Source organism: Sander vitreus, chromosome 5 (assembly GCF_031162955.1).
Source record: "Sander vitreus isolate 19-12246 chromosome 5, sanVit1, whole genome shotgun sequence".
Lineage (NCBI taxonomy): Eukaryota > Metazoa > Chordata > Actinopteri > Perciformes > Percidae > Sander > Sander vitreus.
In genome coordinates this window covers 26,210,592-26,224,932 of record NC_135859.1, presented here as the reverse complement: position 1 = coordinate 26,224,932, position 14,341 = coordinate 26,210,592, and the positions used below count along the sequence as shown (strand labels likewise).

The 14,341-nt window shown below is 40.0% G+C and overlaps 3 protein-coding genes across 4 annotated transcripts in view; 1 reads left to right on the top strand and 2 right to left on the bottom strand.

Moving 5' to 3' along the window:
- LOC144518522 (serine/threonine-protein phosphatase with EF-hands 2-like) overlaps positions 1-1,356 on the bottom strand; it is a 17,860-nt gene extending 16,504 nt beyond the window's left edge. The window contains exon 1 of the mRNA XM_078251259.1: positions 1,082-1,356. The gene's annotated coding sequence lies outside the window, so the exon portion shown is untranslated. The remainder of the gene's footprint in view (positions 1-1,081) is intronic.
- LOC144518523 (flavin reductase (NADPH)-like) lies at positions 908-14,341 on the top strand. 2 transcript variants are annotated; one of them, XM_078251262.1, is made up of 6 exons: positions 909-1,152; positions 2,292-2,402; positions 2,859-3,002; positions 5,490-5,691; positions 12,620-12,784; positions 13,701-14,341. In XM_078251262.1, exons 3-6 carry the CDS (start codon positions 2,868-2,870, stop codon positions 13,913-13,915), a joined length of 717 nt encoding a protein of 238 aa, XP_078107388.1. In that variant the 5' UTR covers positions 909-1,152; positions 2,292-2,402; positions 2,859-2,867; the 3' UTR covers positions 13,916-14,341. The 2 variants fall into 2 exon arrangements, with proteins under 2 accessions (XP_078107387.1, XP_078107388.1); XM_078251261.1 differs by lacking the exon at positions 2,292-2,402 and having other exon boundaries at positions 908-1,152.
- On the bottom strand, positions 4,184-5,131 carry LOC144518524 (serine/threonine-protein phosphatase with EF-hands 2-like). Its single transcript, XM_078251263.1, has 3 exons — positions 5,008-5,131; positions 4,862-4,916; positions 4,184-4,772 (listed from the first exon to the last, which is right to left on the bottom strand). Exons 1-3 carry the CDS (start codon positions 5,074-5,076, stop codon positions 4,537-4,539), a joined length of 360 nt encoding a protein of 119 aa, XP_078107389.1. The 5' UTR covers positions 5,077-5,131; the 3' UTR covers positions 4,184-4,536.

Sequence of the window (14,341 nt, the reverse complement as noted above, 5' to 3'; positions counted from 1 at the left end):
GCAGGAGGAAACATAGGTGGCTAAAGGGATGCATGCATCTGTTTTTGGTCTTGTTTTAAATACAAGTGCGTGTTTGGTCAGGTGTTTGTTAACTACTGATGAGCATGAGCATGACTGTATATTATTAATGGACAGAACATGTGCATATGGGTGCACCCCATAGACTGTATTATTAATATACAGTCTATGATGATGAGACTAATGAGGACACCTCCATGTTTGCAGCAGTGAGTGTTGAAGTGGTCTGATGTTAGAGGTCTGTTCATGGCAGGCTAGAAGAAAAGCCAAAAACAAGTTATACTGACTTGTATCATTCATTTGAGCATGTTTCAATATTTGAGTAGGCCTTTAGTTTCTTTTGACCTCTCAAATGTTTTCCGCAAATTTAAACCCAATAAAAACTGCCACGCACTTGCCATTGAGGTGCCGGTGCCACTTGGAAGGTCGCGCTATCTCTCAGTAGCCTAAAAAAAGTGATAATCAATCACAAAAAGTGACTCCATTCCACTTTTGCTTAGCTGAGTCCCACACACTCAATCTACACGAGATACAGATTATCGATACTATACGCAATCATCATCATCGCCAATCATTTGTAATTGATTAGTCTATTATATTGGTCTAAAAAAATAATAATAATAATAATTTAAAAAATAAATAGATGCACAAAAATACCAGTTATATCTTTATTTTGTCCGACAAAAAATAGCAAACAAGCAAATAATACATTTGATAAGTTGTGGGGGGCAGGCTATTTCTAACCTAGCTAATACATCCATGTTTTTAACTGATTAACAAATCAGAGTCACCGATTAGCTAGCTAGCCTGACAAGCCAGACCCACATCAAGATGAAACCTTACATGTGCTGCCGCTAGGGTGCGTCTAGATTTCTAGGCTACCGATTAGCAGTTAACGTTAGCTAGCTAATTTTCTTACGAACGGCTGACGAACCGCTAACCAGTTAGCATACATGTAACTTTAGTTTTTCAGTCGCTGCGACATTTACTTGAAAGGGTCATGTAATGTCATCCTGCGCATCATCAAAACATAATTTTAAATCCAGTTGCTTTACAAACATACCTCAACGCCACAGCTCTTGAACGCCTCCCTCGCTGAACGTGTAAAAGTAAAAGCCTAAATTCATGGCGGAGGTGAGTTCGCTGTGTTTACTTATGTTTTACCATTACAACATGGGAAAATAGCTCAATTTAAATCCTTATTCAAACTTTCAGAGGAATTTTCAAGCCAATATATTGCCGTCGGTTGTTTAGTTTTTATAACAGAATCCCAGTTTTCCTTTTATTCCATGCCACAATTAGCTACTTCCTTGTTGTCACTTGCGGTTTCTGTGAACTGGTGCGTTTTAGGTGCCAAGACAAGTACAAAAGCACATGTTGTAGTTAATTATATAGTGACATTTTGTATTATTTTTTTGTTATACTTTATTGTGTTAATACATATCGTTTGCCCAGTTCATATTTTAAACATCTTGACATGTTATCCTTCACCGAAAACACATTGAATGCGACGCGTAACGTTAAACAATTAAGGAGGTAAAGCATAGGCGTTACCTTCATAGTGTGCATATATTCACACACATAGGCTTCATATGCATTCATGCATCCAATGCCAAAAAATACACATAATCGAGAAGAGAAAAAGAAAATATATACATACACATACACACCTATTTACGCATACACATCCATACATACATTCACATACACATGTAGCCTACACACATACAAAGTAATAATAAAGAACAAAATGAGGCTTTGATGTTTACAGTTTTCTATTACGGTTTCATATGTATTCCTCAAATCATCTTCACAAAACAATACCTAATATTTCTTTAATATCTATAGGGTTAGTCAGATTGCAATTTATGGTTTTAACATGTCTAATAAAAACACAGTTCATAATATATTTGTGTCACTATATAGAGCCTATATTAAATACCCCTTTTTCATTTTATTAGGAGAGATTTTGAATGTCAATAAAGTGAACTTTGACTTCTGATTAGATTATAGGTCACAAAAGGTTCAGTGTAGTACTTATCCTTAAGACTGTATCCATGAGGCTATATTGTGTAAGGGTTAAGGTTAGGGTTAATAAAAAAGGAAATAGTTTTTGCACACCTGCTTGTACAGTGCATCATGTGGCTTAATGTTGACCAATTATTTTGAACATAGCAGCTACTGGATCATCAACCAAGAAATACATTTTCCGAAAACTTATCTAACCAACATCATTTGAGATTCAGTTAACCGTATCTGATTAATATCTTCAGAGACATCTGACCAGCAAGCTCGTCATCCTCCACTGCTGCAGAATTAATCCATTCGGCCCAGTTTGAATTTAACAAAGACGCCCTGTGTTTGTTCTTCTTGCCCCATCAAACGTAAGTTTTCAACTGAGCTGGGACAGCATCAACATTAATTAAAATAACTTTGTTTATTCTGAAACGTCATTTTATGGATTAGTTGGGTGACAACTTTTATTTAAAGAATCTGCAACCGTTTTGGCAATCTCATAATCATAGAAATTATTAATCAAGCAAACCTTTTCTGGTTGTTGTCGCCCTAATTCAAAAAGTGTTACAAAACTGCTGCCACAAATTGTCGTCATTGTACATTATGTAACCTCGTTATCAACATTTTAAACACAAAATCTATCAGGTGTCAAACCTAAATTCCTCAGAGATAATTGCTTTATTGCACCATAATAATATTTGTTTACACTTGGACTTGCCAAACAGGGAGGGAATCTACCCGTAGGTAGTTAAGAGGTCAGAGCATCTAACACATCGTTCATTGATAAGCATCAGCCCTGTCTGAGCTCTGTCTGTGTTTCTCAGAGTCTGAAGATGAAGATCGCCGTGCTGGGAGCCACTGGGCAGACTGGACAGTATCTGGTCAACCAGGCGCTGCAGCAGGGTCACACAGTCACTGCCATCGTCAGGAACCCGGGAAAACTCAGCTTGCATCATGATAATCTCAAGGTAATGTGACACTGGGTTTGTGTTAGTCGTGTTGTGCTGCGTGTCTTTTTAGTGTTGCTGCTCACTGCATGTTCAAAGTTCACCCGGTGTGATGTCACATGCTAAATGTTTTATTGTGTCCAAATGAGGGTTGTATTATATATGGTAAAACCTTAAGTACTTTTCATGCTTCTGAACAGAAGCCACAAACATTTAGCATCTGGGTGTGATGCTGTGTACACAGCAACGCAAATAAAAATGTGGACTTTAATGCAACACTGCGAAGATAAGCCTGGTGTTAATCTATACTTTTATTGTTGTCAACAAATCCCATGAAAAGACCAAAAGCAACAATTGACTATATTAACAAGTATCACCTGCTAAATCTGATTCCTCTGTGCCATAGAGCTTTGTCTTGTCATTGATGTCTAACAAAAACACTTAAATGAGTTGCACTGAGTGACACTTTCCTTCAGTATGATTAACAGTGGCACTGTTTTAAGTCAATCCAACATACTCCATCCTACTGCTGTAAATACTCACTCAAGTACAAAATGTATTAATCTGCAGCTGAAAAAAGGCCCAAACACATGCACTATTTACTTTGCGTTTTTGGAAATTGTATGTAAAGTCCTACAACAAATATTAGGATGCCTATGTGTTGCATGGTACTTTATCTCAAGAAAGTGTAATAGAGATATTTGTATTAAAAGCCAGTAAAAAAGCTACTATAAAGGGAACTGGGGGAAAGGTAGCGCCCCTTGACATAGCAGGAATGGCTAGACACTTATCTTGAAGATACAAGTAGCACAACTGGAAGAAAAATGGACATGATACAAGACAAAGCTTCAAATATATCCATCAGCAGGATTGCATGATTAATGGAAAAATGTGAATGAACTGTGAACTTCTTTCCAGTTATTATTGAATGTTGCAAAATCTTTGGTCAATTAAGATTAAAATGGAGAAGAAATAAAGAGCCCTGCTGTTTTAACTTTTTAAATTAAACTTTTATATGTGTAACCTGGGTTTATTTGGTTTAGTCATCACTAGAAACCAATGAGTGCCACAGACAGCGGTAGAGAAGTCAGAAAGTATTGAAAGACAGACTAACCATTCCTTTTTCACTTTAAAGCATCAATAAAATATATATATATATATATATATATATATAAATAATATGAAATGCAAAATCTGTTGCAATATAATAATAATATTGTCATGGTCAGGTTCATACACATTTTCTTTTGCATATGAAATATACAGTAAATATTAAGACAAATAATAAGTGTTGTTAATGTTTTTAAGACTGTTAAAAACATTAGACCTCCATCATCCACAATGCAAATATCAACTGCCTTTTGCTATGCAAGGTCAATATCTTGCTGTCGTGCTTTGGAAACTCAATTCGCAGTAAAATGTCATTAAAAATAAATAATGATCTGCCTTTCTGTCAGATTTAAGTAAAATATCAGAATTTAAAATGCTGGTCATGTTATTTCCGGTCCAGTGAAATCGGAGCATCTATCCCCATGCAGTGATACAAAACCATGAGCTATGAGTTAGGTAAAAGGTTGTTTAGAGACTGGAATGTAAAGGCTTTGTGTGCACCTACTTTCTTGTTCCTAAAGGCCTCCACCAGCCCGACAGCCTGCTCTACCGTCAGAGGGAAGGTGAGGTGAGGTCCTGAGTAAATCTCTGGCACTTCTATTTTCTTGTGGCAGAAAAACCTCTCCCACTCTGTGTCCCGATAGACATCATTATCTCTGAAGATGTGCGAGATCAAATTCCCTGGAAGGAAGGACAAGACGACAGCTCAAACTCAGAGATTCGGGACATTCCTGAGCAATAAATTTGTCCGTTGAAATTTAAAGTCTTACGTTCATTGCTTGTAGGTGTGAAATTGTCCATGAGGTAACCAAGGAAGTTATAAAGCTACACGGAGAGGAGACGTGAAAGTTACTTTTATAATTACTCTACAGCGAACATACAGAACTAGACTGGATCATCTCTGGTAGTTTCTCACCTTTATCTGAGCCTGTTCTCCTGAGTATTCAATGGACTGAAAGATGTGCCAGGTGTATTTCCGTCTCATCTCTGTGCGGGCGACATACTGACGATACCATCGCTGAATGAGGATGGCAGCTTTTATAGCTGAAACACAAACAGGTGACCAGAAAATATCAAACACTGGAGTGATCCAGGTGGATCAGATGATCTACTTCTTTACAGTAAACACACACAACAGCTATGCAGGATTTTCCTCGGTAGAAATATAAACTTTCAGTGGAATCATCCTGAAATGACACGATCATATAAAGCTATCGCTTTTCAAACCTTTGCTGTTAAAATTCTACAGCCCTAAATTAATAGAAAGTGCTTGTATGTGATCTCAACTCAACAAATAAGTTCCTGATCATGCACTGCTTCTGATTATGTGTTAACAAAATATGAAGTTAAATTCACCTCATTAATCATTATATGTTTTCCCTTGTCTGCTGCTTTCAGATGGTGGAAGCTGATATTTTCTCAGCAGACAGTCTGAAGACTCACTTCAAAGGACAGGATGTGATCATGTCCTGCCTCGGCTTCCCGGTCTCTTTCTTCTCGGCGGTGACGGGCTACACACTGTCCATGAACAGTGTGATCAGCGCCATGCGGGAGTCCGGGGTCAACAGGATCATCACCATGAGCTCATGGTTCACTGAGCGTAAGTGCAACAGCACACATGATAGTGCCTTCTGTGGGGCCTTTTGTGATTTTATAATGAGAAAAGTCCACCTGATTGATGTTCGAGGAGTTGTCTTGTGTTCATATACTGTTATTTATTCTTGGTGAGGCTTCTGTTTAACCTTCTTAAAATAACGTACTACAACTTTCTTAGCTAGCTACTAGCAGAATCGAGACAGGGTAGGTGAATTAGAACAATGTCTGAGTTGAAAACGCATCTTGTTGTCATGTAAGGGCCCTGTTCATGTTGCACAGACATTTTAATTGCATTTTGCAGTCTGTTAAGAGGCACAAAGGCACTCTAAAACTTGCCCTGACAACTGCCGTTTTAGCTCAGTGGAAGCTTGTACACGTAGCTGCAGCTACTCCATGTTGCCTGCACCGATTCGGGACGGGTTTTTTTCAAAACGAAAGTACACGCATATTTATATCGATCAAGATTAACGTAAAAATTGGCGTAAAGTGGTTTAATGCATACAAACACCTGAAACCATCACTTCAGAATTGAGACAAAGTTGAGTTCTAATTCTGTGTAAAAGTGTGTCACAGAAAATGGGTCTTTACATTAAAGGGGTGATAGAATGATTATATAGGGTATTTTGCACTGTTCCTTAAGGTCTCCTAATAGGGTATGTAACATTGATTGGGCTGAAAATTGCCCGAATGCTATTTTATTAGGCCCTTAACTACCCTGTGAATATGGCTCAATTTGGAACAAGAGCTTTTCTTCCAAATATGGTATGCTCATGAATATTTAGATGAGCTGCGCGCTGATTGGTTTGAGCGAACCACATAGAAACACATTGGAGACGAGACAGCAGGTCTCATATTTCAGACACTGCAAAGTTATACATTGTTTTTTAAGCGAGAAATCAACTATATAAAGCTCAAATATGGGCCGTTTTACGAAAATTTATGGCTAATTGCAAATTTGGTAAGATGTGTCGGACTTTAGCTAGGAGCTCCGCACAGTCTGACCTCCATACCCAGTGAAAGTCACCGTTTCCCTGGGTACTGGACTACTGGAATACTCGGAGGTCCGCGGAGCTGGCTGGCTGCTAGCGGCCGGCATAACTAGAGTAGCTTTATTTACAGTTTGAATTTCGTCACGCCACTTATATAACATTTACCCCAATGGTGTCCAATTTCAATTTAATGCATTTTTGTGAACATTAGGGGTTTCATTAGCTGCTACTGTCCCTTCAATCCTATGTGTACAGATCGCGGCTAGTTAGCTTCATTTTCGGCGTAATTAGAGTATATTTACAGTTTGAATTTCGTCACGCCACTTATATAACATCTACCCCAAGTTCTTATAAAGCTAACAATGGTGTCCGATTTCAATTTAATGCATTTTTGTGAATTTCAGAGGAATTCTATGAGGAGGCTAGCTAGCTCTCATTGATAGAGCTCCATCCAGCCGCAGGCTCTATTAATGAGACTTGCGGACAAGAGGCGTTTATTTCCCCGATCGTTTGTCTAAATAACTCAACACATTATAATTACACACTTTATAAGATTAACTGGAACACTTCCGGTTTGGGCCATGTGGAGATAGGACGTGAGTTAGGAGACCTGCTTAACTTTTCAATATTGACCTTTAAAAACGCTACTTAAGGCATTCTGACTGCTAGTATAAGACTCGTGTTACAAAAGTCATTAATACGTCGGGAAGAGACACACCACTTGCAAAATGAGCAAGAACAAGCTACCAACAACTCAACCAACAACCCGTACTAGCGTGGCTAGCAGAGTCGCTAGCATGGCTGCGGCTAGCTCTGAAACGACGAAGCACTGAAGGGGTTTCCATGAGCCAACTTGTAGCCGAGCTGGATAAACAACGATCTTCACTCATTTCTGCTCTTATTCAGGAATCGATTGCTTCGCTACAATCCTCCGTGAATACACTTACAGAAACTGTTACTAGTTTCCAGGCGCGATTAAACGCAACCGAGTCTCTGGCTGGGGACAACTTTGCTGCGCTACACACAGCTGAGAGAAAGATCAAACAGTTGGAAGAGCAAACCGCCACTCTAGTTGACCGGGTAGAAGACATGGAAAATCGCTCTCGAAGGGCTAACCTCAGAATATTGAAAGTGAAAAATTTGTGTCCGAAATGCTTATGGAAGTGATGGGTGAAGGCGTCTTTGAAAAGCCCCCCGACCTGGAGCGGGCACATCGCTCTCTCGGCCAAAAGCCTCAGGAAGGTCGGCCTCCCCGTCCCTTGGTAATCTGCTTCCACCGATTCCAGGAGAAGGAAAAGGTATTGCTTAAGGGATCCAAACTCAGGATCTACCCGGACGTGTCGGCGGGTCTGGCGAAGAAACGCGCTGCATTTAAAGACGTCAAACAGCTGCTGTATGAGAAGAACGTATGGTTCAGCTTGCTGTATCCTACACGCCTTCGTTACAAATCTGAAAACCAAACGTTCATCTTTTCTTCACCGGAGGAGGCCCAGGAGTTTTATGACCGTTGTGTTGCTACGCGTGAGTAGCCCAGGCTACTATTTCAGAGGACTATCCTTAACTGTGGTCATAATGTCTTCACGTAGCCAGGACACTGCAGGTGAAATTACAATATCTTTGAAGGATTTGTGGGCTACCTGTTGTGGGCTACCTGTTGTGAACTACGTGACTATAGCTGGTATGCTTTTTCTTTTTCTACATTTTCCTTTTTCCGATGCACTCAGGCCTTTGTTGCAGAGTTATAAGTTCACTTCTATATGGTATGTTGTATGTGGCCTTATGTCAGATTAATTTAGCCTAGTTGTTGTTTGATGTCGGCTGTTTAGTTCACTACACCATTCGAGTCGTCACGTTGAATGTGTGCGTTTACTTGCTTGCGGTAGGATTGGGAATAGCCTAACAGAGATAGCAAGAAGGACTATTGGAAGTCTAACCACATTAAAGCTGCGGCTCGTCATAGTTCAGAGGATGAACCTAGAGTTTCTCATTTGTTTTATAACAGGGATAGGTTGCCGGGTTATGTGTTGTTTGTTTTTTTTGTTTTTTTTTCCTTCTTTCTCCGTTCTTCACTCTTTTTCAGTCTCATGGCTTCTTACAATGGTTTATTGCGTGCTTTACCACCCATATGGTTTGATAGACGACTTTTAGGCAATGTACGGCACAGAAAGTAGAAATCAGGAGGGTCTGCAGTACGTTTCACTAGCTGGAATGTTTAGGCATGAACGGACCACTGAAAAGGGCCCGGATATTTTCACATTTGAAAAGACTGCACACCGAAATCGCTTTTTTACAGGAAACACACCTCCGTGTTCAAGACCATATTTTGCTTAGGAAAGCTTGGGTAGGACAGGTGCATCATTCAAAGTTTAGCAGCAGAGCTAGGGGAACATCAATAATAATTCATAAAAAGGTATTATTTACTCCCTCAGAAATAATTTCAGATCCTCAAGGGCGTTATATTATAGTATCAGGTAGTCTATTTCACACCCCTGTGGTCTTAGTTTGCATTTATGCCCCCAACTGGGATGATGTCGACTTTTTCAAGAAAATAATGACCTTATTGCCTGATTTAAACACGCGTCATTTAATATTTGGGGGAGATATGAATTGTGTGATTGATACAGCTTTGGACCGTTCAAATACTAAAACTACACTCACATCAAAGATGTCCAGGACTCTCTCTAGCCTCATGTCTCATATAGGTTGTATAGACCCATGGAGATTTCTATACCCTAATAAAAGAGAATTTTCTTGTTTTTCACATGTACACCAGTCCTACTCTAGAATAGATTACTTTTTCATACATTACAGACATCTTCTCCCTTCAATAAAATCTGTAGAGTATTCAGCTATTGTAGAGTCTGATCACGCACCCCTCATCCTTGACATTAACATTGCACTTAATTATCCCGCAAGGTCTTCTTGGAGGCTGAACACAGCATTACTTTCGGATACAAACTTTTGTCAGTACGTATCAAAAGCAATAGATGATTTCCTTTTATTTAATCAGACGGACTCTATATCACCATCCATATTGTGGGAAACATTAAAAGTTGTACTAAGGGGAAAAATAATTTTCAGCATCACGCAATAAAGAAAGAAGGCAAACACAGGAAAAACTAATTGACTCCATCTTGAAAATTGATCATCAATACTCAAAGACCCCAACACCCGAGCTATACAGAGGAAAATTGAACCTTAAAGCACAATATGATTTATTGTCTACAGAAAAGACTGAACAAAATCTTTTGAGGTTGCGCGCATGTTTCTATGAACATGGAGAGAAGGCAGGGCGTATTCTCGCCAATCAGCTGAAGGGTAAATCTGCATCCAGACTTATACCTATTATTAAGAAAGGGCCTCAAGAAGTGACAATAGACCCCCAAGAAATCAACAGCACTTTCAAAAAATATTACTCAGAATTATACTCATCAGAATTTCCTCATGATAGCTCTCATATGACAGAATTTTTTGAAAACTTGAATATTCCAACAATTACACAAGACCAAAGTGAAAGCCTGGAAAGACCTCTAGATAAACAGGAAGTAGAGAACTCAATTAAAGATATGCAGAGCGGAAAGGCCCCAGGGCCGGACGGCTATCCAATTGAGTTTTTCAAAAGTTTTCTTCACAGCTGACACCTCTGCTTCTTAACATGTTTAACCACTCTCTTGAACAGTAGTCATCCCTCCCATGGAGCCTCACAGAGGCTCTTATCACAGTTTTAATGAAGCCAGGCAAAGATGCGATGGACTGCAGCTCTTATAGGCCAATATCTTTGTTAAATGCAGATATTAAGATTATCTCAAAAGTTTTGGCCACTAGAATAAACTCTGTCATATCAGATATAATTTCAATTGACCAGACAGGTTTTATGAGAGGGCGTCATTCATTCATCAATATCCGCAGACTCTTGAATGTAGTGCATTCTCCAGCGTCTGGGGTCGCACCAGAAGTGGTGGTGTCCCTTGACGCGGAGAAGGCTTTCGACAGGGTCGAACTATCTCTTTTCCGTGCTGGGTAGATTTGGTTTGGTCCAAAATTTGTTTCCTGGGTTCGACTATTGTATTCTTCTCCTAAGGCTGCAGTAGTCACTAATAAATTGTGTTCACAATATTTTTCTTTGCCCTCTCAGTCCGTTGCTGTTCGTTCTAGCGATAGAACCCCTGTCAATAAAGCTTAGAGCCACACAGTCCACACACGGTATTAGCAGTATGGGAACCCTTCTGACCTCAAGAGGCCATCATCTCTAACATATACAATTCAATTATGTCACTCTACAATATATCCATGGATCCTACCAAAGCGAAATGGGAAGAACAGTTAGGGACAAATATATCAGATGCTGTATGGGACAGGGCTCTAAGCTGGGTGTGCACGTTTGAATTTGATTCAGTTTAAGGTTCTTCACTGTATGCACTATAGTAAGGTTAAGCTGGCCAAAATATACTCTGACATGGATGTCATCTGTGACAGATGTAGAATGGACAGAGCAGATTTACTTCACATGTTTTGGTCATGTTCCATGTTGCGAGAGTTCTGGGCATCAATATTTAAAGTCGTAAATGAAGCCTTTGATTTAGATCTACAAGCCCTAGCCCTACAATGGCCATGTTTGGAGTACAAGGGGGTGATTTTGTAATGTCCAATAGTAAGGAAAGTGTTGTTGCTTTTGCAACCTTAATAGCACGACTGAGAATACTTATGGAATGGAAATCATCTACACCACCAAAAGCCGCCACATGGCTTTCTGATATTATGATGTTTCTAAAGAAAAAAATCAAATACTTTCTTAGAGGATCAACCAGAAAAATTGGGGCCCTTTACTGGCTTACTTTGAAAGACTTACTTGCACTTCCCTCTTAATAACTGCTAAGAATTGTAAAGCACAATGATCACACTATTTGCTATCATGAGTAATAGAAGAAAGGTGTTTTTATTTTATTTTTTATTTATTTGTCTTCTTTGTTTGTTTTTGTCCTCTTTTCCTCAGCAAAAGGGTTTGTTGTGGGTGGGATGGGGTTAATAGAAAGATGTCTTGTTATAATTGACATTGTAATGTTGCATTGTACATTGTATCTTCTCTAAAACAATAAAAAATACTTGTAAAAAAAAACAACCTGGAACCTGTGGTAAGAGATTGCTGGCGTAACAAGCTCGCTGCCCGTGCTCTCACTCACACACACCGGCCATTTAGCAGGAAGAGGGGAGCTGCGGGCCCTGGAGCTCTGTCAGGTCAGCGATGTTTGGTAGTCCATTAACCCAAAAAACTGTGACTTTGCGCGGGTATGGAGTGCCGTGGGCTGCCAACCGTGACGGAGCTCCATCTACCTCCCGGCAGGCCGGGACGGCGAGGCAGCAACACAGGCAGCACCGGCCGCTGAACTCCGACACACAGTCAGACAAAATTTGCAATTAGACATCAATTTTTGTAAAACGGCCCATATTTGACATCTACATAGTTGATTTCTCGCATAAAAAAGTCTCAGAAGTGAATTTAGTGGTGTATATATATATATATATAGTATACAATTTCTGAGATCTGCGCAACCTATTCAGAAGACTAAGCTGACCTCAGATCAGTGGTGTAGCCTATGGAAATGTTTGGGCGTGACAAAGATAGCGACTAGAGCCAAATGAGGAGGAGCCGCCGAGTTGACATCAACTAGGCGGCTCGTTGAGATTCGCCCGTTTTCAGAGGCAGTTTCAAATTGTGAGATTTGCAGAGGAAAGAGGTGTCAATGGGATTTTGAAGTTCTATGTATGTCCTAATTACCCACTAAACTGTCATTATTCAATTATGACAATGTAAAATCGGTTTTGCATTCTATCACCCCTAAAGGATTGTTATTATAATAAAAGGTTTTGTTCCATGCTCATTTTTGTTGGAATGTGAGAGATTTGGGAGGATAAATTCAGTGTTTTTTTTTTTTGCTTTTGTAGCTAACTCTGCAAGACAGTCACCTTATGTCATCCGGTTCCTCCTGTTGCCAATAATCCGAGGCGTCCTCAACAACATGTATGAGATGGAAAAGCTTCTGGAGAAGTCTGAGGACATCAACTGGACTGTGGTTCGCCCACCTGGTCTAAAGAACATGCCGGCCTCAGGTAAAAGCAGATAAGCAGTGGCCAAAAGGGGGCAGAAACAAACCTAAAAACAGACTCAAGAACTGTGTGATTATTTAAAAACCATATGGGGCAGTCAGCTTAGCGGCAGAGCCACCAAGAACAGCAGAGCTTCATTCAGTTAAATGTTTAAGAAGCCCTTCTGCCTCAGGATCCATTTTGAAACAGTTCATGCTTATCTCATTACTTATTAGCATGCACTATTACTAGTTAAAGGTCCCATGGCATGAAAATGTCACTTTATAAGTTTTTTTAACAATAATATGAGTTCCCCCAGTGGCTAGAAATGGCGATAGGTGTAAACCGAGCCCTGGGTATCCTGCTCTGCCTTTGAGAAAATGAAAGCTCAGATGGGCCAATCTGGAATCTTCCCCTTATGAGGTCATAAGGGGAAAGGTTACCTCCCCTTTCTCTGCTTTGCCTGCCACCCACAGCTGCCCGCTCAGAGAATTTAGCCCGCCCATGAGGAAATAGAGCTACAACAATGGCCGCAAGCTGGTCAAGGCCACACCCCCACCCTCCACCTTGCCCCCCCTCTCTTCTCCTCAATAGCATTTAAAGCTACAGACACAGAAATGGCACATCTTAAGTAAAGCTCATTGTGGGACTGGCTCTAGTGGCTGTAATTCTGCACCAAGGCTGAATTTCGGGAAAGAGACTTAAGATACAGTGTCAGGGGACCACTAAGGCCTATATAAAAGCATCCAAAAAGCAGCATGTCATAGGACCTTTAATGCTACGTTTATGCAAATTAATGGGCCTCACTTTTTGTTAATTCTATGCCTTCCCTGGGGTTTCAGCATGTATCCGCCTCAGCTACACGGTTTGTGACCAAATAAAAATGGTGTCGTTGTAACGGCCTCTGACTCCCAGTTTTTAATCTTTGTGTCCTCTACAGCTCAGGAGTTTCTGACCCATGAGGGATACTTTGTGCCCGACAGCGGTGGTAACGCAGTGGGACGAGGAGACGTGGCTCGCTTCATGCTCTCTCTACTCAACAGCAATGCCTGGGTCAAGAAGGGAGTCGCCATCACTACCAGATTAGAAAAAAAAGAAGCCAATAATGGCGTTAATGAAGGGTCGGTTCAGCCAAAAAACACCAATCTCTTGTGATGTCTAGCCATATATTTTTTAAATTGTTGAGGTTTTGATATGGACATTTGAGATGTTTGCCTCCATCCTAATGCAACTGAGGTAAATGGAAGTATTATTTATTTTTTTGACAGTCCACAACCTTACTGTTTTTATTCGATCTCACTGCAACAGTAGCACTGATAAATCTACCTGTCCTGCCAAAAAGCAGACAGACCTGTACCAAAGTTTACCATTATGTTGGTGTTTTTACACTACATGAGTTCAGTGCTTACACGTGATCGACGTTCATAACATCAGCCACATGAGGGCAGCATTGCACAAACATGTCCATATGTTTTTTTACTTACAGCTACTATTGCACCATGTGTTCACATGAGTACTTTTTATAATCCAAATATGTACTGTATCAGTTCTGTAAAATAAACATATAATAATCAATGACAA